Source organism: Triplophysa dalaica, chromosome 22 (assembly GCF_015846415.1).
Source record: "Triplophysa dalaica isolate WHDGS20190420 chromosome 22, ASM1584641v1, whole genome shotgun sequence".
Classification (NCBI taxonomy): domain Eukaryota; kingdom Metazoa; phylum Chordata; class Actinopteri; order Cypriniformes; family Nemacheilidae; genus Triplophysa; species Triplophysa dalaica.
In genome coordinates this window covers 10,613,816-10,638,406 of record NC_079563.1, presented here as the reverse complement: position 1 = coordinate 10,638,406, position 24,591 = coordinate 10,613,816, and the positions used below count along the sequence as shown (strand labels likewise).

Here is a 24,591-nt window from a genome sequence, read left to right as displayed (position 1 = left end):
TTCCCGGTAAGTCTTGGTGAGCATTCTCTTATAGATAGAATGCATCTTTTGTTCAGATACTTTCATTTTTTTAATTTGACGTGTCTAATACATGCATGGGCAACTTATAACAAACGAAAGAAACAGAGAACCACGTATTCACGCCATATGACCCCTTTAAACAAATGTATCGATTCGCTTCAGAAGACCTTTGTTAAGACCACGGAGCCATGTCGAGCTGTTCTTTGATCGATGGATGCACTTTTTGGAGCTTTTGGAGCAGTTTGGATGCCTTGAGGGTGAGTAAGACATGGGGAAATTTTCATTCAAGGGTCAATTTAAGTCTTTGTCATCTGGAAAATGGACTGAAAATATTGATGATTTCTTACATTACACATGTTGTCACATCAAATACTCTCTGAATGAAATTGTCTCATGCCTGTTCGGCTCCCTTGTTCAATGAAGTATATCACACCACTGCATAACAACAAACAACATCTCCAAAAATTTGACTGCTACTGGTGACAGGTGGTTTATGTGAAGTTTCCAACTAATATAATTATGTTTTATTGCAGTGCAGTTTTACGTCCAGACTAGTGAAATTGAAGTCATGTGTGTAGAAGATATGGCATTCAAGACTGCGTCTATCCAGTGCATGTCTAGTGAACCTCAACATAGTGCATAATGATGGTGAGTTACTTTGTGTTGTTTATTTTTTCAAAAGCTATTTAGCTTTCAATGCTGGTAACTCTATTCTGGAACACTAATGTATCCGCTGAAGTGCTTATTAACTTGGAGTTGCTGGACACTTCAAAGGCCACAGATTAGCCGAAGGACTATAAGACTCAGTAAATGTGCCCGTTTTTTCTTAAATTTATGTTGTTAACAAAGTGCTTAATAAAGACTAGAACTACCACAGAGGACGTGTGTTTACCTTTTTAAATCAGAGATTAAGCATCTTGTTAACAACATACATTTTCAAGAAAAAAGTTTGGATGATGGATGATTTGATGGTGTGTATTTGATAGTAATGTTACATTTTTAAGTTATGATATTTTTAGACCTAATTGTATCTAGAAATCCATACAAAAACACATTGACAACCTCCTGTCTACGACTAGACAATGAACAACACCATTTTCATTCTGACGATAATTGGAAGATCTGTGTGGTCCAAGGTGTGTCATCAGTTTTCTACGTCTGATTTCATAACGTACAGAAACATAATTTAATTTAAATGCTATTTCTTGTGTCGCTAAATGTTTAGGAGTGTACACGATTTAGATTATCTCAAAAAACATGTCCATTTCTTTTAATTCCTTTTCCTCCTGCTGTACTCTGCTGTACTCATTGACATATTTGGTGACCAGCCAGCTCATCAAGGGATGGATTGTTTTTTTGATATTGTTTTCCTTTCAAAGGGATGACTTTTTTCACAAACAATGTCCACTATGATTATCTTTATTATCAGGTCATGCCAGTGCAGTATTGTCAGCTTTGTGTTCCAGGCATTTTGTAAATAAGGTCCTCAGAGGTATGTTAAACTGAGGGATGTTATTAACATTAACAACATCCTAAATTTCTCTGCATCCTAGAGGAACTTATTTGTCAGTCTGACTTTTCATCACCTCACATGGAGGGCAAAGTGGTGGATTTAACATGTGCCGAATGGTTGTTTTAGTGAGATCCCATACCTCCTTACTTCCACACTCTGACAGCCAAACAAGTTTCTGTGCACAGAGCGAGGTAATAGGGTACTTTTTGAAACTGTGCGTATGGTTGCCTTACAAAATCTGCCTCAAACAACCTTAGTGATCTCTCTCATGTTTTTTTCTACCGTGTTGATGCACCTGTGCTAAAGATGTACACCTTCCACGGTTGAATCCTTTGTTGTTTTTGGTGCCACTATCTAAATTCACTCTTCTTCTTCTTAAAATGTAAGTATTCTTGTTTTGGTTCCCTGCCTATGTGCTTTCATATGTCTGCTTTGTAGTTTGATGCTACAGTACTTAGTCCTGGACAGACTGTGATTTGTGACCTTATTGTGCACTGCTCCACTGGGATGTGCCATTGCAACAGTGCTGCTAACAGATATGAGAGACGTGGTTTAGATAGTCTAGCACCCCTCCTACTCACAGACTGTGTCATCTGTGTTCATTGTTTTAGAAGAGAGACACTATGATCCTCAATGGGAGAGGATCTGTTTGAATATTGTAAATCTGTTTGTATCTTCATTTATAACTTATCTTATAAGAGGAGGTGAATGAGAGAAATATACTTGTCTTTTTCCTGAGTAACCTCATGATTAAATTATTTATTTACAATCTATATTTTTATATTTTGATAACCTAACCATATGCAGAGCAAGACGGTTTCATAAGGTTGTCAAATGAGTGGAGTGGAGGGGTCAAGAAGTAGAATTAACAGATGGATCCTCACAACAACTGAGAAATTTTAGTATTCCTGGTAATGTGATACTTCAGAAATCAAACTTATCTAAGCCTGCAGGAATAGTCATACTTTTTAAAACGAAAAAGAAAAAGCTTTTTTACTTCTAGGTGGTGACTTTTCTGAGTTATCACAGCAAACGATTGAAAACAGAAAAAAAACACTTCATTTTAACATTCTCTTTCATATGAATGGTTGGTTAAAACATCTTTTGAGCTTCTTTTAAGTTAACCACAGCTCAAAGGAGGAGATACAACTGCTGGTTAGTATGATGGCACACGACACAAATATTTCATATTGTCTTAATGTTAAGATTTGATATTCAATTTCCGATCAAGGGGCCATGTCTCGACAAGACCTACAAATGATATATCTGTGTGTAGTGTGTATCAACCTATATACAGAGAGAGATAATGAAAGACCATCAACCTACAGTGCATATATCATTTTGGGTATTTCAAATGAGAGCTTTATAGTCTCGGCCAATGTCTCCTTTTATTATAAAAAAAATACAATATAGTGTGCAAATAAACGCAATATTGTTCAGTTGACGTCTCATTTCTTTCATGAACTATTAATGTACAGAATGACGATGCAATCTTATCCACCTAGTGGTTTCAACCAGTATTAGTACTGTGAACACAGCCAAGTCAATTTTGAGAGGGTGAGCTGCCAGCAGATCCCACGGTTGGTGCCCATTCAGAACTACTCTATGTTTTTAGAACGCGCCTTTTCCGCGTAATGGGGTCTGAATTAAACGCGTCCTCATCCTAGTGCCCAAATCACCATTACTCCATACATATAAACATTTTGCATTGCGCGGTGCATCGCGGGGTAATGACAGTGCTCCTACTCGCATGATATATCCTTGAATCATACTGACTGTGGAGACGTGAACCGGTTTGTGCATAGAATAAGTCTAGCTGTACGCCATTGGTTCCCCATCCTCATCTGTCAAACTACGGAGGCGGGACTCTGCCCGCTCGCGCTCCCGGGAGGCGATAGATGCGCGAGCTGTACTTTTCTACTGTGTTGGAGCGCTTCGCTGTTCGCACTTCTCGAGCTCAGTCCGAACGACAAGTGAACGGCGTGTCGAAAACGGAGTGGGACTTCAAGCGAGGAGAAGTTATCGAAGGAGTCTGTAGTATTGATCGCAGCAGCTTGCACCTGGATAAGCCCCATCATCAGCACACGGAGAAGCAAAGGAAGGAAGAAAGTGTGTTGACTGGAAGCACGCAGCTGTTACAGAAGGAAGGCAATATGATGATGAAGCAGCATATGCTGTTTACCCTGTACAGCATCTGCGGGATCGTCCTTAAAGGTAAGAGCGCTTCAAACTTTAGGCAACCTATTCAGTGGTTTCGCAATAGTGCAAAGCGCGAGCTCTTTGCGGAACGGAGCGTTTATGTGAACGATGTTGAAGCTGTCTTATCGTTACGCACTGTATAAGAAAACCATTAATGTTGTGGAATGCTGATGATTTACATATACATAATATCTATAAGGGCTTAGAGGGAATGTAGGGGTACTTTCTTGCTATGTCAGTTTTCCCGTTAGTCAGCATTGCGCGAAAGGAATTGTACGGTGCACATTTGCCCAACACATAACCCACTGATATGGAATCTTATCACGGATAAGCCTGCACAGGCTTCTGAGCTAGAGCCCCGCTTTTATGGATTACCAGTCAAAATGTGTTATAGTTAAGATCAGTAGACTACTATAGAGGCAATAAGATGTAATTGATACGGCCAAATAGGGTTTTTTCCTGAGCGCAAACTTGTGCAATATGCACGTCTTTCAATGCTCCCCACCCATATGCATACATCTGTATTAAATGATTTGATTAAGAAATACATGTATTGCTCAGAATCTTAGTGGGCTGTCTTGTGTATATCATTTGAACTATATATCAGTGTTTTAATACATTTTGAGGTTGGTTGTTTTCGGTATGTGACGTTAATATAGGTTTCATAAAATAGCGCTCTTAAAACGTGGTGGTTTGTCCCGCATCTTTTGCTTTGACTAAAACAGACTTTCGCTTTTTCAAAGTACAAAACTAATCGTGTTCACTATTGAAATGTATCACATTAGACCGGATTTTGTCTTTTAAAGAGTTTCTCATTCTCAGTCGAGATATTTTGGTATTTGCGGCATACCGCATCTTGGGGTCGTAGTAGCATCAGCTTTTTCCGCCATCAGCGAAACACTTGCGAAGCGAGTACACCTGTCAGTTTGCAGTTGCCAATCCACTGCGCCGTATTACTCACCGAGAATAAAAACACCCGAACTGTTCTGTTCAAATTACGGATGTCAGAAGTGTGCAAACACAACCGACAGCGTTTGCGGAGTTATTCATTTTTCGTACAGTTTCCCCTTGTGTTCATCATTCACGCGCGACACTGTAAACAGCATCAGCAGGGCAAGGTCACGCGCAGCTTTCGCGCGGGGCGACCGTAGTGTGACAGGAATACTTGATGAATGCGTCAAGTGAACGTGCCTTATTGCTTTTTGGCGCACTGGGAAGGTGTGTTTATTGTAGGCGAGGATGTGAGTATTAGCGCTCGTCTCGGTAGGAAGTGCGAGTCGCGTGACCACTAAATTACAAGTATTTGTGTCTTTTTAGAGTAAGTTAAACCATGTGCTCGTGTGAGGCGGCCACCGCCCGATATCATTCTGGGACTGTGATGATAAATCCGGTAATGTGAGGACGTTAACGTAAAACAAACGTGTGTGTTTACATCATAATTCTTTCATTGTGAATACAAATATAGTTAAGCGACATCAAACCGGTTTGGATATCTATGAAACATGACTCCTCGAGGCCAGCCATAAATGTTTACATCTCAAACAGTCCAGTTGACGCGCAGATTATGAGCGCGCGCGGAATATTTGCACACGCCTTTTTTTGCATGTGCGCGACTGTGCGTGTCAGCCGGTGTTCTTCTGACGAAATGCTGTGTGCTGTGTGATGATAGTCGGAGAGGTGGGCCATTCATAATCAGAGATAATTAAGCACATTCCTCAAGGCTTCACTTCTAATGAGTCGGCAGCGAGCGAGACCGAAGCAATGTATTGATTTCTCCCAGCCTTCACTCTCTCTCCGCCCGTAAATCACCCTGGCCGTGTCTCTCAGCGCCCAGTCGACAGCATTCGGTTCTTTGACACACCGAGGGTGTCTGGCTGCACTTGCTTGCCATGTGTGAGCGTGTTAATAGGCTTAACAGAGTGTGGTTTCCCCACAGGCTTGTTGCTGTAGTATGATGGAGGTCAGACGGCTCTGGTGGCCTTGTTTGATCTTCAATAATCAATAATTAACAGTAATGCATTGATGAAGTAGCCTATTGGATTTTGTTCATTTTAAAACGTTTATTTTGTTCATTTGAATCACATTTCCAACAGTTCATTTTAAACCACATTTGTCTCGTTTTTATTGAATTTAACATGTTGTCATATTCTCAAATGAATTGATAGACAACATGGAGTCTTTCCCACAACCAAGGGGCTGATGGTTATGGATATCAGTAGCTTACAAATATTAAACCATGTAATATTTAAAAATAAATCGACGTTCCCTCATATTCAAATATTTATATGTATATAAACTGCACAAATACATCTCCATTCGAATACAGTTCTGTTTAGTCCCAAACTGGACCGAACTCTAGTGTCCATCTGCATCCAGCGAAGAGTCCCAGCTGCCTTTTTTTTAAGCTGGTCATCGATTACTCGTAAAGCCACGCCAGCGTTCCTCGGTGAAGTTAAATGTCTGAAGCACAAGTGTGACACATCCGTCCGGAGGGAACGCCGCATGCTGCCAGCAGCTGGGGGAGCATGGCAGTTATGCAAAATGTGTGGCAGCTCCTCCCTGCGTTTGGAGTACTAGTCTGTGAAGGGCTGTTGTGTGGAGGTCTGCTGTGAGTAATAGCAAAGCTTGGCTCCGTTCTCAGAGTCACCAGAAAGGAGTGGGAGGACTAGCGTAGTCCTGCTTCATTTCTGTTTGTGGGGACATTGCCTCTTCTTGTGTACGCAGAATCTTCCTTTCTCTCTCTGTTGGCTCTGTGGCGTTTCAACAATCCGGCGCTCTGAAACCTTGCCCGGATCGTCTCTTCGGCTTCTCATGCAAAGCGTACCCAAATTCAGCAGTCGGCTTATAAAACAGAAAATAACGACAAAATGAATTACAATCAAAAATGCCCCTTTCATGAACACACTGCAGAATTGGAAATGTTTGAGTGGGCATTGAGAAGTGTCTGGCCCACTGCCTCCCAGTCATCTTATCCCAGTTGCGCGACTCCAAGCTGGGAAGTGTCCTTTCTGAGACCAGACCAAGTAGCGTGGGAAAGCGCTCCTTTAGGAGTGGGAGAGCGTGCGTGTGTGCTTGGATGTACTTGTGTCGAGGGAGGGTGGGGAGCGTTTAATGTCCTTTTCTTCATTCCCGCTCTGTTGTCTTTGTCAGTCCTGGAGCGTGAAAAGCATTTTTGCAGGTGAGCGGCAGCACAGGCAAATGTGCTCAGACAGGTGAGAAATAGAGTCGGGCATAAGGTGCCATTTCTGCTGACTAGAATAAGCATTTGTTTGGCATTAATTTAGCAGGGGAACAACACTAGCCGCTCTTTTTGGGCTGCACGCCGGGCTCTTACTATGGCCCATGCTGTCAAGTGCGTGTGCCATTTTTTCAGTCTCTTATTTCTCATGAGTGCAAGTGCGTCGTTTTTTCTCACTGTATGTGGGAGTTTGTTTGGCTGATTGAGCTAGGATGGAGAAAAGGATTAGAGGAGAATATCCTCCTCCTTTTTGTTTGTGTCCTCTTGTGGGGTTGCTGAAAGGCTCCTTAACAGAGCGACTCAGATATTTGCCTTTATCTCACCTTATTTCACATTCCCTCTCAATCTGTCTCAACCTCTCTTCTGTCTGCGTATAAGCATCAGGGCCTTCGAGCATTTCCACCAGACTCAGATGAGTGTGCAATAGAGCCGGGCTGGTGAAGCCCCGCTGTAATCGTGAGGGATTTCCTGTGATGAAAGGCCCTCTTTTGTTCTTCCAGGTATTTGAAAAAGTTAAAACAAAAAGTGGAGGGAACTGTCAACTGTTCGGCGGTACAGCTAGTTCCTGGCATAACGCTTCCTCTTTTCCCAAATGGCTCTGGAAAGAAATCGGCCTTTTGCAGTGATTTTTGGATCAGCGTTCAAAACACAGCCTCTTGAATTGTTATATGAAATTGCACAACCAGTCTTGGGCATGATGTCTTGATATAAACGCTTCCTAGCTGCATGGTCTGTTTTTTTATCTCTCTCTCAATCCTGAGAAACCAGATTTGCACATTTTTGCTCATCTTTTTGTCTGACGCACTAGTGTTGTTCATTTACATTTATGCATTTGGTAGATGCTTTTATTTATAGCAACTTCGATTGCAGTGCATCTAAGATACACATTTTTATTTTAGTATTCATGCTCCCTGGGAATCAAACCTATGATGTTTGTATTGCTAGTGTAGTTCTTCACCAAATACGCTTCATGGAAATGAAGTTCTGTGGTAATAAGGTAACTATTTAAACTGATAGTTCACCCAAAAATGCAGAACACAAATATATTTTATAGAATGTTGGTAACCGAACAACCGCAGTACCCGTTGACTTGCATTAGTTTTGTGTCTATACAATAAAAGTGAATGGGTACATCCATTGTTGGGTTACCAAGATTCTTCAAAATATTTTCTTTTGTGTTCTGCAGAAGGACATACAGGTTTGAAATGACATGAGGGTGAGTAAATGATGACAGAATTTTCATTTTTTGGTTAACTATCCCTTTAAATAAAATTTAGACTGGTACCCCCTTATGAAGATGACATAACCGTTAAAATGATAATCTTCCTGTATGTATGGCAATTATATAAATCCACTTAGCTGACCTTTGTCTTAATGATTTCTCATATGAAGTTTATTAGTAAATGATTGACAGCCTTTATAATGGCTTTTCTATCCGATTAGCCTTTGTGTTGGCTAATTTAAAAGATTTCCTTAAACTCACAGTATGTCTGGTAATCTCATTGGATCTTACGCAGAGTCACACAGGAGGAGATTCTTTGTGAAATTACCAGAAGATTAAGAGATAACAACGGTACAGCATAAAACAAGAACAGATATACATCAGACAAACATGATGCTGAATCATTTGTACAAGTAAAATCGATATGAGGTCGGAGCCGATGGTCGAGTTGTTCGTTGTCTGACATATGCTCTGGCGCTGGTGCGTCCCGGGGCGACCCGATTTTGAAACCCGGCTCGTGGTCCTTCCCTCGACCCCAATCCCTCTCTCTCAACCACTTCGCTTCCTGTCCTCTCCAAAATTCAACGTCTGTCAAATAAAGGCAAAAAAGCCTTGAAAAGGACTTCATGAAAAGATACTAGAAATCAGATGCACGTAAGATACAAGCAAACAAAGAAAATCAACTAGAAGCCAAAACAAAGTACATTGGACCTGAAAGAAAACAGAAGGCTGATTCCCTGTTGTCATTGTGTCTTCTATTTTTTATTTTGAATGGATTTGATAGGAAATTTGCCACCCCCTTTTGCAAATAATCTCAGATTTTGCCACAGTCTAACGTGATCTTTCACAAAGGACGACATCTGCTCTGGGCTTGCTCAGTGATTGGGTAATCAATCACTTTTATTGACAAAAGCAGAAAAAAGAATTTGTTCTGTAAAATTGAATATCTGCACACTGTGAGCTATAGGCGCATAAGGGTCAGTAAAACCAAACACTCACAAATTACCTGCTGCATTTGTAGGTTTTCACAATTACAAGGATGCTTGGTAACAAACACTGGATTAGTGAGAGAGGAAATGCATTTCAAAGCAGGATTGTAGAGATCAGTAATTGACAGAATGTTTCAAACAAATGTGTATTCAACCAAATCCTCACACACTGGTTTGCTGTGAAGTTCTGGATAATGCCTGCAGTAGGCCGTCACAGAGCCTTTGTGGATGTTTCTAACATCTTTCGTCTTCTTCCCTTCCTGGCATCACTATATTTGGGAGCTGTTTGGTTAAAATCATGTGACGTATTCTTCGTCTCCAGTGGTCAGTAGTATGCATATTCTAATCTCTATAGTGTATTGTATATCTTCTCTTTCTCTCTCCCCGCTCCCCACCTCCCCCCGCTCCCCACCTCCCTCCGGTCCCATGTTGTCTGCTGTTAGGGATGTGCAGGACCATCTGTCTTTGGCGAGATAGAATTTAACACCTGCAAATACAGTAAACAATCAATTAATCAGTAGCTCAGGACAATATGCACCTGCCAGATCATGTGCGCACACACTGGAACACGCACAGCCCTCCTTTTTTTCACAGTCGGTAACAGACCATCAGCCCTTCAGCAGCCAAAGAATCTCAGCGCTCCCTCGTATTTACATATGACTACGTTTGTTGATTTGCAGCAGGGACTGTAAACACGTCTGTCTTCCAGATTGTCACTATTGCGTTTAATTGACCGTAAGTTGGGCGTAACGTGGTTGGTGTAACTAGTTGTGTTATGTCAGACTCCTTGAGTTGAATACGTCTGTGTAATTGACCTGTACAACAAACAGGTTGCAGCCATTTTATTGCAGGTGCTATGCTTGGCATCACAGGAATGCTATGCCGAGTATTCCAGGAAATAAAAAAATAAAGGATGCATTTAACAATTTATTAAAATTGCAAAATGAAAATCTGTCATTATTTACTCACCCTCTTGTCATTTCAAACACCTGAATGATTGAGATATTTTAAGATATTTTAAAGAATGTTGTTGTCAGTTAACTATGCTGTTCTGTTGCCAACATTTTTCAAAATATCTTTTTTTTTCATACTTTTACTGCCACAATGCTATTTCATACAATGCTTTTAGGTTTTTGTTTTTCGTTGTGGGGTTGATGCTTAGAAGTTCAATTCTTGGGTTTAGGGGTTTGGAAATAATCATATTTCTTCAGCAGATACAGCAATGCAGCATCAGTTGATGCAGAATGGTGCTATTTTCATATCAGCTGGCCCTGTCTGCCTGCTCGGAGAAGGTCAGCGATTCTCTGTAGTGCATCAGACATGCAGCTTTTGTGTCTTGGCATGTGTAGGAGGGGGGCTACGATGTTTCACTTCTACAGAGTTACTGATACAACTCAGATAACAGAGAAACAGAAAGTACACTTCAACGTGCTGTATGTTTGTGCTCTTTCAGACTTTTCTCCAGTGAATTGAAAAGTCATCGCTATATAGTGTATTTTAAAAATGGCCAATATATTACCTTTGAAATATCTAATCACTTACGTTTACTCACCTGCATTCCCATGATGTTACAGGACCTTGAACATCTGTAGGTTCCCCCGAGGAGATGCATTCATCACGTCTTTGAACGCCTCTTTGGTTCTGTCACAGCCTAGTTTTGATTCCCTCTTTGTTTTTCCTGTCGGATTTTGATTTGAGGTTTAAGGTGGGGTGCTTGCTTAACCACATTTAACGTAGAAGGACAGCACTAGTCTTCTGTGTTTCAATGAATCCCGCTTCCAGTTTTATTTTTAACTTTCACTTTTCTAAATCTAAATCAGTCACTCAAAATAAAATCGGCCAGATTTTTATTGCCTGTCAGAACTGTTCCCGTAGAGTTCCCTGAAGCTCAATTGGTGGGCATTGGATCAAAACACACGGACAGAATAAAATGTATACTTTGTAAGTCGTTTTGGATAAAAGGATCTGCCAAATGCATAGATGTTAACAGCCTGCAAAATGACAGCAAATATTTTAACGCCACAAATTATATTCCACAAACAGTTTGATTTATCATGTTTGCAATAATTTAATTGCACAGCAAGTAAACATGAATAGTGTTCATAGAAATAAAACAGACTATTGGAACCTGAGATTGAGATTTCCTCAGCGTTGTTTCTTTGTTTCTACAACCAGAGTGTTATGTGTTACGTTGTCATCATCAGATCATTGGTTTTAAAGACATTCTCTCGGTTATGCTTGGCAGGGTAAATAAAACACCTATAGAACAGTTCCCGGCAGGCACATTGTTATGTTTGCAGATCAGGACCCGTTTACAAATTACTATTTGACATTGTTTGGGTTCGGTTGCATCGTTGGGCTTGTCTGAACTGGCGCTGTGGTTACACACCCAATCGCAAGTATGTGTAAAAAATGTGACTTTAGGTGTTAACCTAACCATAACTATAAACTCAGTGCAAGAGAGATGATCCCACTTAAAGCCTTTGTCATGTGCGACTAAAAAAAGAGCCATTTGGCCAGACTTTTACACAAAAAACCAGACTGAACTCTACTGTCCCCGTCTGCACACACAAGTACACTTTAAGCTCAACTAATCCTGGGGTCTACGGTGACCTTTGACCATCTGTTAGTCTGCTCTCGTGCGCCCGGTTCAAGGATTGAGTGCGTAACGTGTGTGCACATATTTTTGGGTCTTTCCACCACCCCCCAGCAAAAAAAGTGGTAGAATCGTAAAGATTTCGAGCAAACTAGAAAACGAGCAAACTAGAAAACCTCAGATATTATAAATAGGATAATTTCCTCGCACAGAATAAAGGTCTTGTGAGGGTAAGTTTAAGTGAGGATTTGTCCCTCTGTGGGATGCTGGGGCATCTCTGTAATTGCCTGTTTTTAGAGGGCACAAGAGTTCTTAGCTCATCCACCATTCTTTAATACCTCCTCCCTCTAATGAGTGAAGATAAGACAAGCTGATGGATCCTGGGAGGATTGGAGATGGCTGATCTAAGATGGCAGCTCGCTTCATTACGGCTCCACAGCCCGGGCCGGCTCTCCCGCACCGACTCGGTGTAACGGCGCCACTTTTGCAAATGCTTTGAACGCAAATGCCAGACAAGTCAGCAATCAAGAGTTTTAGTTCGCTTTTTGCCGTCTCGGAGATATGAGAGGCCCGTCGGACCGAGAATGGGGTGTATGGGTGCGCTTTATGTTAATCCCTAACATAATTAATGCATTTAAAGCAGAGCATTGGGATTTATGCCTGATAGATGTCGGAAATCGCACATTTGCATGTTAGGATGGTATTTAGTCTGGCTGGTGTGGTTTTTGGATTAAAAGTCTGGGTTTGGTAAACCAAGCGATTAGGTTTTTATACTCTAGATCCATAAGGAATCACTAATTTGTTGCAATAAAGCAGCTTTGTTTTTAATATATATTTTTAGTTCTGTCGTCATGTTACCTCAAGCCTCATGAAATGTTGTTTGAAATCTGCGTGACATTTTCTTTTCTTTCTTTCTTTTTGATTTCTCACAGTAAGTCTTGGCATACAGCGCCATAAGGTAAATTATTGCATCATTTTGAAAATTTTCCCACTCCTTATACTAGCAGAAAGTACCGTTGCATAAACGCATGCAAAAATTAGACAGTGGTTTGCATTTTTAAAATGAAATTAGACTGTAGAGGATGAGCGAGGGAGAGAGAGAGAGAGAGAGGGGGACAACTGCAGGCTTTTGTACCAAGCTGATAATGTTGGTTTCAATTCTCACGCATTGTCTTCCTCCCCGCTCCGCACGGATCTGAGAGACAGGCCCGGCTCCGTAGCGGTTTAAAACAAATGAAACTCGTCTCCCTCTCATGTCCTTTTATCTAATGCAGAACGCTCATCTGGATCGCAGCCGCGCTTTACCAGTGTTCGCCCCTCTGTCCGCACAGTGGTAGAAAAAAGGTGTTGTGAGAGATGGAACACTTGTTTTGTTTGTTTCCGTCTCATCACAGCAGTGGAGTGAGTCTTCAGCGATGGCCCCGGGGATCACTCTGATGTGGAGCCTCCCCACAAATGAAAGTTGTCGTCTTCGTGTGGGCAGCGCTGTGAGTTTTCAGACCCCAGGCCGCATTGTGATGAATTCGGAGGGGGCGGCGTGTGGCTGTGGTATCTGTGTGATTTGTGTTCGCGAGTATTAAAGCGTAAATTCGAGACATCTCATTCGACGGCCCGCTGGCATTATATGAATCTCCGGCATGACTGTGTACTTAAAATAATTGTGATATTTTTCTGAATTATTCGAAATCTTGATCTAATTATTGAATCATGGCTTGTTTTGGCGATTTAGGATTTGAAAGTATGTTTTTAAATCAATGCTGTCATGTGATTCATAATATATTCAGTTGGTTCATTAAGCATGGTTGATTACAAAGGCGGCACAGCTTTGAATAATGCAAAACAGAAGCAGACTTTTTATTAGGTTTGGAGCTCTTTTCTAAGCTTTTGTTGCAGATGATATGACAGGTATATTTCCTGCTCCCGTAGTTTCAAAAATCCAACCTTTTAATTAAAACCACATCAAGCGCTAGATGTATGTAATCCAGAAATATGAAAGAAAGTGATAGCTGAATTAATAAAAATGGAGAAAGAGAAAATGATGTTAGCTGAGGCCTCCCAAGAACAGGAGCAAATTCTCGCTCAGCGTTTATTAACAGGAACCTCAATTAATCCAGTGCAGATTTACGAGTCTTCAGGCCCTCCTCTGTAATCAAACGATGGCATATAAAAAATCGTTCCTCATTGTAAATTTCAGATTTTTTTGTAACTCACCACAGCTTTACATGCATAGATCAGTGACTAAGGTTCTGAGATGCTTACAGCGAGAGAAAAACATACAGAGGGATGAGCAGAGATGGAGAGAAAGAAATGGTTTGCTGTTCTGTGGTTATTTAGCCAGACAGATTGAAAGGGTCAAATTATGTCTGGATCTGTATCCACCTCTGCAGACCGACTAGCTTCCTTTCCATTAGTGGCTCGATAAGAAATCACATGTCCTCATATCACAGCAACCTCATTACCAGGGTCCAGCATTTAGCATGGCAATACCGGGATGCTGAGCACAAGCCTGATCTTCCTGAGATTAATAGAATTGAGAGGGACAAGGAGCGCATTTATCAGATTCTTATCTTTACTTTGCAAACATGCAACTACAGCAGGCTGTATGACATTTAGTTAGAGACTATGGGAAGGTGTCAAAGGGTTTATTTCACCCAAAAATGAAAATTCTGTCATTATTTACTCACCCATTGTCATTTTAAACCTGTATGAATTTCATTCCAACGCAGAACACATAAGAAGATATTTTGAAGAATGTTGCTAACTGGCACCCATTCACTTGCATCGGGTTTGTGTCCATACATTAGAAGTAAGTGGGTGCCAGTGCTATTCTGTTACCGACTTTCTTCAAAATATCTTCTTTTGTGTTTTGCAGAAGAAATGACAAGAGGGTGAGTAAATGATGACAGAACCTTAAATTTTTGGGTTGACTATTCCTGTAAATGGTCCAATAGTTCTGCTTACTGGATGCTAAAAGTAAGGCCCAAATGAACCTAAATGTTTAAAAAATGAACTCAAAGATACGAGTAGAGCTGTGAATGTTAATTATTTGTAAATTATTCTGACAGTGTTGCATTCGATGATGAAGAACCAATTCATGTTAACGTTAGAGTTAACCAAAGTTATATTTAATGTGCTGCTTTCCCGTCTCCGGATACCACATGACAAGGCTACATTTAGCAGACACACCCAGGAACAGAGGGCTAGACAGACGGAAATGGAATCCATAAGATGCGTCATAGGAATAGTTCACTGAAAATAAAAAAATCCTTCCTTATGTTGTTCAACACCTGTATATGATTCTTTCTCCTGTGGAACAGAAAATAAGATATTTTGAGAAATGTCTTTGTGATTTTATGTCCATACAATGTTAAAATGGGGTCCTTTGTTGATCAAAATTCTTCAAAATAGCATCATTTGTTTTCTGCAGAAAAAAAAATATATCTGCTTGGAATGATATGGGAGTTAGTAAATAATGAAAGAATCTTTATTTTTGGGTGAACTATTCCTTGAAAAGATGCAACATTTTCTGAGTCAGATGTTGAAAACCACTGTGTGTTTCTTGTGGGTGATCCAATTGGAAATGTTCATATAACTGTTGATTTAGCTCTCAGCTGAGATGTCGTTTCAGAGGACACCACTGATGGGCAGTTATCAATCAGCGAGTCATTCATTAAATAATAAACAACTTCCTCTTCCGTCTCTAGAGCATTCTAGGGCTCTGTCGCAACGCTAATGGATTTTACCAACGCTCGCAGGTCTCCCTTTAGAAGACCTACAAGCTTAAAACGTGCTGTTAGGGTCTTCTCAATTCTTCAAATAAACATGTGCTGCTTCATTTAAGAGCATGGAAAGGGAAATGGGTTTTGCCTTCCCCATAAATCATTGGCTGCCTTTAATGTTTTATGTATTCCCATTAAGATAAATGTGTCTTATTCACCTTCGCTATCAATTTGAGAATTTCCCATAGATTCAAGGGTTTAAATTGCTCTCCGTTGAATAAAGAGCGCCTTTGCATCCTTAAATAATTGAAAATGTAAAATGAACCTGCAAGAGGGGAAAAGTAAGGAGGGTTTATACATCTTTGAATTTATTGAATTCCTAATTAGATGTCTTGATATTTCAACCTCTCGTTCTAAATCTTTATCTCTGTTTCTCAGGTTTTTTTGTCTTGGAGCTATCACGTAATTTCTGAAATGGTAGATCACGTGTGTAATTTATCATGTTTATAGGGAAGCAGCAAAAAAAATTGAATGCTCATGTGTGGTGAAATATTGTACCCTTCAGAAGTTGTTGTTTTTGTGTGTTTATTCGTAAGCGTAATGCTCTGTAGGCGTAGTAAACTCTCATTTCGCAATAGCTTGTGTATACGATTTTGTTAATTTTGAGTAGTGATATATGTTTTTAGTATGTTTTCTAGTGTTATAATTTGGTATACAAAGAAGAAGAAATGGCACATTGGAAAAGTCTTTTTGTTTCTTTGGCGTCATTGTTTTTTAAATATTATGCATTGGAAATAAAACTGATTAAGCTTTAAAATAAAAGATTCATAATTTTGTCTCTTTTTCAATTTCTTCCTTTTTTTAAGATGTCATTTCATTTTCTTTGGGTTGACTACTTAAAGCTCCTCTTTTCAACACAGGACATTAATTGTCATTGTAGCCCAGTTTAGTTGTGTCGTCTAAAGAAGTTTCTTAGTAAATTGACTTAAAATGTAGTATTCATGCTCATTTAAAAGTCAGATACAGATTTACATCTTCATTCAAGTTGTACATTTTTTCAGTGTATAAATTTGAAAGCTCACTTCCAGAGCTTTGAAGTCTTGCATTGCTGGAGTCTTCTCAACCATTCATGAATTCCCTCCAGAAATCCCGATGAACGTGAGGTTGTTTCCAGGCCAACGGAGAGCGAGCGTGCTGGCCTGTATTATGGTGCGTCCATGCGTGAGTAAGCAGAGGGTCTCAATCCTTCTCCATGAATTTGGTATGAGCTCCTCGAACCCTGGTCCTATTTACGGCTGTTCGCTATCATCTGCCTGGCTCTTTGGGTTTACGTAAGCGGTCATCCGAACAGGGCTTAATTAATAACCACAACCTCACCCTAATCTGTTGAATTCTAGGATTTATGACTGGTGACCGGCACTCAGTGGGTGGGGTGTCTTAGCTGAGGGTCTGCTCATGGCACATGTTCAGTCAGCGTTTCCCCAAACCCTCTCTTTCAACGGCCTTCCACTTAAACAAAATAGATGAAGGGAGAGCATTGAAAAAGAGCATCATGGAGACGATCTGGAATGTTGGGCATTGTTGTTGCTCACTTGTGCATATGGTTCATTACACTGGGGCTTATATCACATGCAGCTTTTATCTATATCAGTTATGACTTATACTTGAATAACACCCTTAGATTTGAGTATGAGAGCATGCACGTGTCAAGATTTACGATGTGGGTATTGATTCGCAGAACCAGAAATAAGCATTTGCATAGTGCATGTTGAGAAACTCACATTTTTGTCTGTATTGCTGATGGGGAGATGCATCTCGCAGATTTGTTGTGTAATAGAAACATTCCGCCGTCAAATATTTTGAGCGTGTTTTGAATTTTCCACATCAAATCTTTTGTCACTTGAATTTTAAGTGCCCTGTGCAATCTTCAGAAGTTAAGAGCGGAGGTTCTTTTAAGCGGGAACCAAAGCTCATTTAAGCAGCTCATTAGATCTCTTTTTGCATGCTCATTAATAGCAGTAGCGTCACCTCTGAGAGTCCCAGCTGAATGTAAAGACAGGCCAAGGTCATCCACGGAGAAAGAGAATACAGATTGGATTTAAATACTGATATGGGTTTCATTTTTACCCATTGATATTAGAATTATATTGCTGAAATATGAGTGAGCAAGATGTTGGATGGAATATCACAGAGATGCCACATGCACATATATGTTTACATAAAACTATTTTTGTCATCCGTTTCATAGCTTTTATGTTTTGTTTTGTTTTGACATTTTTAGAGGATGCATGAAGCTAGTCCCCTTGGGTTCACATTTGTGTCCTAGCTGACTAAGGTCTTCATTTTAATGTTTTTTTGCTATATTCCTTTAAGGCACAAATGAAGACATCTTGCTCAGCCCAGAAATGTGACTTCCTTTCTGTGTTTACAGTGTAGCTTTTACTAGGGATGGGTACCACAACTCGGTACTTTATCGGTCCCGGTGCTGAATTATGAAAGACCGAAGTATCGATAAGCTCTGACGTTAACGGTTCTGCTGTCGGTACTGGATAATTTAAGAAAAACATTTCCTATTTCTTGTTGCTAAATAAACGTACCTAGCATATTTTAACTGACCAACCATTTCTAATATGCGGTAATATTAAAGACATTTACTTGCATTTTCGTTAATCACAATCTAACACGCAAAATGTCCGTCAGTCCCACACTACACAGAGCTCGCGCGCACACAATACGAAAGTTCGCGCTTAATAGAGTGACGATGGCGGAGAGAATCAAACGGTCTAAATTATGGTTACATTTCATTTAAGGGAATGCAGACAATGCTCGTTGCAACAAGTGAAACAAGATTTTTGCTTGAAAGAGCGGAAACACAAGCAATCTGACAAAACATCTTTCAAAAGTGATTAATGGGCAGACAGATAAATGCAAAGATTTCGACAACCTAGCTACTAGTTCATCATCCACGTCCTGAGGTACGTAGCCTAGCGCCGACATAAACATTGCATAAGATTTCTTTAAATTACTGTGTAATAATTTTATAAACACACATCACATTAAAGAAGAGCCTACATATAAATCTTTAGAGTTTTTTTTTTGCAGTAGCCTAAATAAATCTTAAACATAGAAAATGCTTTCACTGTACTGCATTTAAAATGGATGAATAATAGTAAATTATGCTTAAGAAATTACAAAGCAGAGCTTACCTAAAAATTTATTTGTAGTGATGAAATACATAAACTTTTTGTGTGTGTGTACATTGCAACAGGTTCCAAACCTGTATAACTTTTAAGCCCAAACATGTTACACTGCACAGCCAGAACAAGACCATGATTTGAAATGACATCTGGGCATCTGATAGCAAGGATTTGAATGTATAATGTGTCTAAGGCATGAACCTGACAGGGCCTGTTGCTGATGCATGTGCATGTGCTACACTACACACATCATCACAAAAGAGAAGATCTCCCGCCGCAACACATAATTGGAATACCATTTCTGTATTATTAAACAACAACAACAAAGAACACAAACAAACTTAGGCCCCCATGCATTTTATTTTAATTCTCTATGAATAATAGGCGGGCATCAGTCATCTTTTACATGCATTAAGATACGTAAGGTCAGTAAAGAATCTTTTAAATAGTGAAAACAACTCCAACTTTAGTTTATTCTTTCATAAAAAAACAACAAAAAGTACTGATAAGAGTACCGTTAAAGTACCGGATCGATAAGTGGTACCGATAAAAGTAGTAATACCGTTAAAACCTTAACGATACCCATCCCTAGCTTTTACACTGTATCCTCAAGTCAAAGATTTCTGTTCATTTACTTCTCAATGCTTCTTTAAGTTCCATTTAACACATTTTCTTAGATTTTCACCTCCTCTGAATTTCTTATGCATCTATCTGAGAAAGTCAGATCCACTTAGAGACGCCCCAGAGATGATTTCCCTCTGCGAATCAGGTGGAATCGATGAGAGATGCGGGAATAAAAGGAGTGTCTGGTATGATGATGGGTAAATCCACATCCCTTCCTGCCGGTTCTGCAGTTAAGAGCAGATTCATGTTGATAACAAGAGTAATTGAATTATATAGCCTTTTCACATTTCTGCCAGCTGATCGGAAGAGCCTCCCATCCCTGATGTATGAGTCACATGCTCAAATGTTCCTGGAAGATTTCTGAACCCTAGCGAACTGTGTAACGTCTTCATAGGGAACTGTCTTCTGTGACAGAATCCGAACTGAAGTACAACCTCATCTGACTGAACTGGAACGCTCTACTTTGACCGAAATTCTGTCATGGCTGAATATCATTTGATTTCAGAATCAGGACTATACACATACTTTTATTTTGATCTATATCATGTTGTATTACAGGAGCTATGTCATCACTGTGAGGCGGAAACCTTGTATCTTCCTTACGTAATGATTTTCATTTCTTTTCATAAATGATTACTGGTCACTCTTTGTGTTTGCTGTGTGTTTATGAAAATAATTAAAAATAGCTTGTCAACTTTGACAACACAGTGTTTCATAAAAAAATAGGCATAGTTTTCATCCCACAGAGCCGATATGTAGGACTGAGAAATGCTTGGTATTAGCGATACTGGTGGCCATTACATAAACTGCAGCTGCAATATTATAAATTAAAATAGATCATGAAAGGCAAGCATTTAAACTACACTATTTCTGTGTTTCTGTAAGCCCCTGAGGCTTCAGTCATTTCCTGTGATGCTGCAGCAGGTGTTACAGAAAATGAGCCTGATGAGGCTCATGCTACGCTGTACGCGGGGTCCCCCTCCGTCGCTTTAGTGTCCCGGGGTCGCAATCCCATACTCTGTTCGCCGGCCTATCAGGCCTTCTGCCGATAACTAACCCCCACTTTTAAAACCACTCCGTACTTTTTTATTAACAGTACTAATTATTAACATAACTGTCAGGGGATTGTTGGCATATTAAATTATATCTAACTGGCCAACTTCACACACAAAATGTGTGTGGTGAATCAATAAATGAGGGAGTAAGGGAGAGAACACTTATATTACAATGTTCATTATTGTTTTAGATGATAAGAGATTCCTGGCCAGCCTTGTGAAAGTCAGGCTGTATAGAAACATGCCAACAATCTATAAGTGCAACGGGTGCTTGATAAAACTGCACAAATGTTCTTTGTTAATTATTATAGTTAACTATCAAAGTCAATAATAGGCGCAACTTGCACTCATATGTGTACCCAGTGTGTAAAAACTAGGCTAAAAATAGAGATATTAGTGAGGAACATCAGAGTTTGATTTAACTCATTTAATTCAATACGATTGACATAATCAATCAAAACTATATTGAAATCTAAATATTATACTTTCACAGGATATTCTTTACATTATGTCGGCTGCCCTGCTGAAAAAATAAAAGAACCCTGTCTAAAACACAATAGATGCAGATGGGAATCGATAGAACACCCATTAATACCAAAGACATTTTTTTTAAATCTTATAGAAAAATGTGTGGTTCAAAATGGAATTTTAATGGAAACAACTAGAATTCATGTAATGGTTTCCATTTTAAAGCTGAGTGGGTTTATGTGGAAACAGGACATCACAAATAAATTACTTTAAAGCTGTGTTTTCACATGTATAACGAATTTGGATTGAAAATTGCCAGCTGATAAAACCTTTGCTTTAGGGATTGTATACATATACCATCTAAGGCTTAAGGTAACTGTTAACTGGCTGAGTTAGAAAGTGATGAACTAAACCATCAAGTCCCCCAGCTGTCATTGTCTGTTGAAGTCTTGCTTGCAATAAATCTTTTAGAATGCTCTTGATTACATATAGACGTGTGCTGGTGCTCACGGGTTGTCGATCTAGGACCGTTGAGTATGAGGCTGGAGGGAAAAATCAGACTATACTGATCACAAAAACTAAACTACACCACTGGGCACAATGCTTCTTTTTAGATTTTGGTCCAAAATCTTTGCAGCTCACTTCATACTCGAATGATCTTCTTTATGTGTTCTCTTCAGCTCATAACTCTGTATAATTGACACTCTCCTTGCATACTTCTGTAAATCTCAATCCATGCACTCTATCTACGTTTTCCTACCTGTCCTTCCCTCTCTGTCCCGGCTGGAACCCTATTAACCTAATAAGAGGGAAAAGAGAAGCAGATGATCTGGGTGTGACTGTGTCATCTCTTCCCCGGGGCGAGGAGGTTAGCCCTAATCTGGACCAAATGAGCACCTTGCCTGGTCGCTGTGATCCTCATTGCCATATTTGCAGCCGAGGCATGAAGCAGGTTAGATTTAATCACCTCCCCGCGCCCATCGCCCTCATGTGAGTCACGTCCGGCTAAATTAAACCGAGCACGCCACAGAGCTAGCCCCGCTCTGTCTCGCTCGGCCCCTCCGATGCCCGACGCTCAGCCAACCTATACGTGACCGCACTGCCAGACAGCTCTCTGTTCACTCGCTCTTCAGCTCTCTCTCTCTTTTCTCTCTCCGTGGTTAGTAATACATTTCATAGAACCATTAATAGATTTTTTTTATGCTGTTCTTGTTACCCCAAAACACGCTGTTCCATATTCAGGGTGTCGTGATGATTTATGCACAAAGCCTCTTTAGGGATCGCATTCACACACACGCAGTGGCAGCGTGGCTCATGCCAGGCTCACTTGTAGCCCTGAGGGATGCCCAGCTTGATTGGCAGAAACATTGTCTGTTTAGTCCGACTGGCACAAATGGGCACACAAGCACTTCAGCGCAGTGGAGGTAGGGGCGGGGAACGTTAAATAAAATGTCAGAAGGGAGAGGAACAGCACCCAAATTCAGCAAGCTTGGGCTAACTGGTTCATAGCCACACCTTCAACGCAATTGTAAAATGAGAAAACAGAAATAAAAAAATAGCTTTTTCAAGTGAAAATCCTTGGGTTTCTGCCTAATTTAGAACTGTCGGTCTGTTTGCAGGGCTGTGCTCATATCTTTCCACCCCTGCATATTAATGAGACCATGTCTTTTCTTTTAATATTACAATAGCTTTTGAACAGGGAGTCGGGGGCTTAGACAACATTTGATCCACACACTCTCTGAAGCTCGATCTTGGCTGTTTGGTTTAAAGCTCACAGGCTTAATTGGGATGTGTGATTGGCTTAGAAATTACCCTCATTTTACAATTTAATGGCTGGCTTTTTTCCTTTCAGTCGTTCAAATGAAAAGAACGTCTTTTTTGATGAATCTGAGCCCACAAGATGAGCTTTGGTACTCCTGTCTGATCATTTTTTTTCTTCTAAATTCTTAAATTCTTTGTCTTTCATACTGTTAAAACCCAAGGACAGTCTTTTTTTCGAAACTTTTGTCATCGCGGCTGCTGACTCCAGCGCTTTCGAATGGGGTCTGTCAAGAGGGAGCGTGAGATTCTTGCGAAAACTTTGGCGGGGTAAATAAACAAAACCGGTTGATGGAAAAGGTCAGTTTTCTTTGTGGAAATTCAAAGTGAAGATGAGCCGGGTCAGCGCTTAATAGCTTTGGCCGTCTTTTTGCTCCTGCATTATGTCTAAGCCGAGCATTCCTTGACTCATTCCTATTTTAAAAGAAAGTATTAGCTTTCCCTTGACTTATTTATTCAGGCGTTCATCTTTTATCCACGCTGTCATGAAGGGCATGATTCTTTCATTGGCCTCAACCTCAAAAGACCTGTCATAACAGTTCTCTTAATATTTGGCGTAATATGCAAAGCTTATGTAGAACTCTTTTTGCAATGAACTAATACGTCTTTCTCCACCTCTCTCACTGTCTCCCCGTCCATGGCTTTATCAGAGGGTAGATCGCTCTATAATCTCAAGGTGAAGAGCTAATACCATTTCCCCTGTGACCTTTAGCTTCCACTCTCCAAGCAGACCAGACTGTGACAGCACCTCGGTCCTTCTTCAATTAATTCCCCGCTCTTCAGAATCAATCCACTGACTCTATCAGCTCTGACTGAAAGCTCTGATAAAGACAGAATCCTTTTTACAATCTAGTGGTTTGACAGTTCGTGTTTTCTGGATAGGCACTTCCTCTCCATTTTCTCGCAACACTCTTAAAAACCAATACCTTCTTTTGGATCCGAAATTACGCTCTTAAAGTAGATTCGTTTTTAAATTAGATGTTGTTTTTTGTGTGTTGCCAACTCAATCTCAAAAGGGCTTTTTTGTATTTTCTTAGTTGGCGCTACGGTCTGATTCTTTTTTTTATTGCCTTGTTTTCCTGCACATGTCTTTTATAGTCCTATTAGTTGCTACGGGTTTGTCTGGTTTAGAAAAATAAGGACAAAGTTATTTCATTACGAGTTTATGGACTGTTTTAATTCATTGAGCGCAATATGTTGGGTTTGATAAGCCGTCTGTGAAAACCGACGTTAAAAAACAAAGTCGCGAGGACGTTACGGAGCCCAGTATAATTACACCCATTCTGTGAGATTCACTAATAAAATTGAAGTGTGTCTGTCGCCTGTCTGGAGTGGATCGTATAAAACGTACCCAAGGTTGAAAACCACATAGACGAAAAAGCAATTAAACCAGGGAAAGACTAAAAGAACTGACAAACGAAGAATGAAAAAAATTATTTCATGTATTTCACAGCCGGTTTTCTGTTGCACAAATACAAACACATACACGCTTCCAACACACACGCATGCACACAGCTCATTCATTACAGTCACCCATCTGCCACGCTTGGCAGTAAAATCACTGCGATCGCACACGCTGGAGACCATTACGAAGTTCTCCGGAAGCTTCTCCATAGTATGTGTCGCCTATGAAGGCAGCGCAGAACAGCTTTGGTTTATATATGCATGGCTGAGCTTTAAGAGAGAGGGATGTGGACGGGTGTTGCTCGGGTTTATTCCTACCGCCATCTGTGATTGTGCTTGAGTTTAGTGATGTGCACCAAGCACATGAACTCACAAGTGACCCGACATAGTGGTTCGCATGAAGGTAAAGGTGTGTTGTGACCGTATAAATTAGATATAAAATCAATCTTTAATTTTAGCCTTAATTTGTAAACGTAGGATCATTAAGTCGGTTTACGTTGTGAAGTCATCTCTCCTTTCGTCCATTAC

At 40.2% G+C, this 24,591-nt stretch overlaps 1 protein-coding gene across 1 annotated transcript in view; it reads left to right on the top strand.

The window, feature by feature from the left end:
* Nucleotides 1-3,414: 3,414 nt before the first annotated feature.
* cadm2a (cell adhesion molecule 2a) overlaps nt 3,415-24,591 on the top strand; it is a 332,853-nt gene continuing 311,676 nt past the window's right edge. The window contains 1 exon segment of the mRNA XM_056735977.1: nt 3,415-3,748. Within this exon segment, the coding sequence (XP_056591955.1) occupies nt 3,433-3,748 (316 nt within the window). The 5' untranslated portion in view covers nt 3,415-3,432.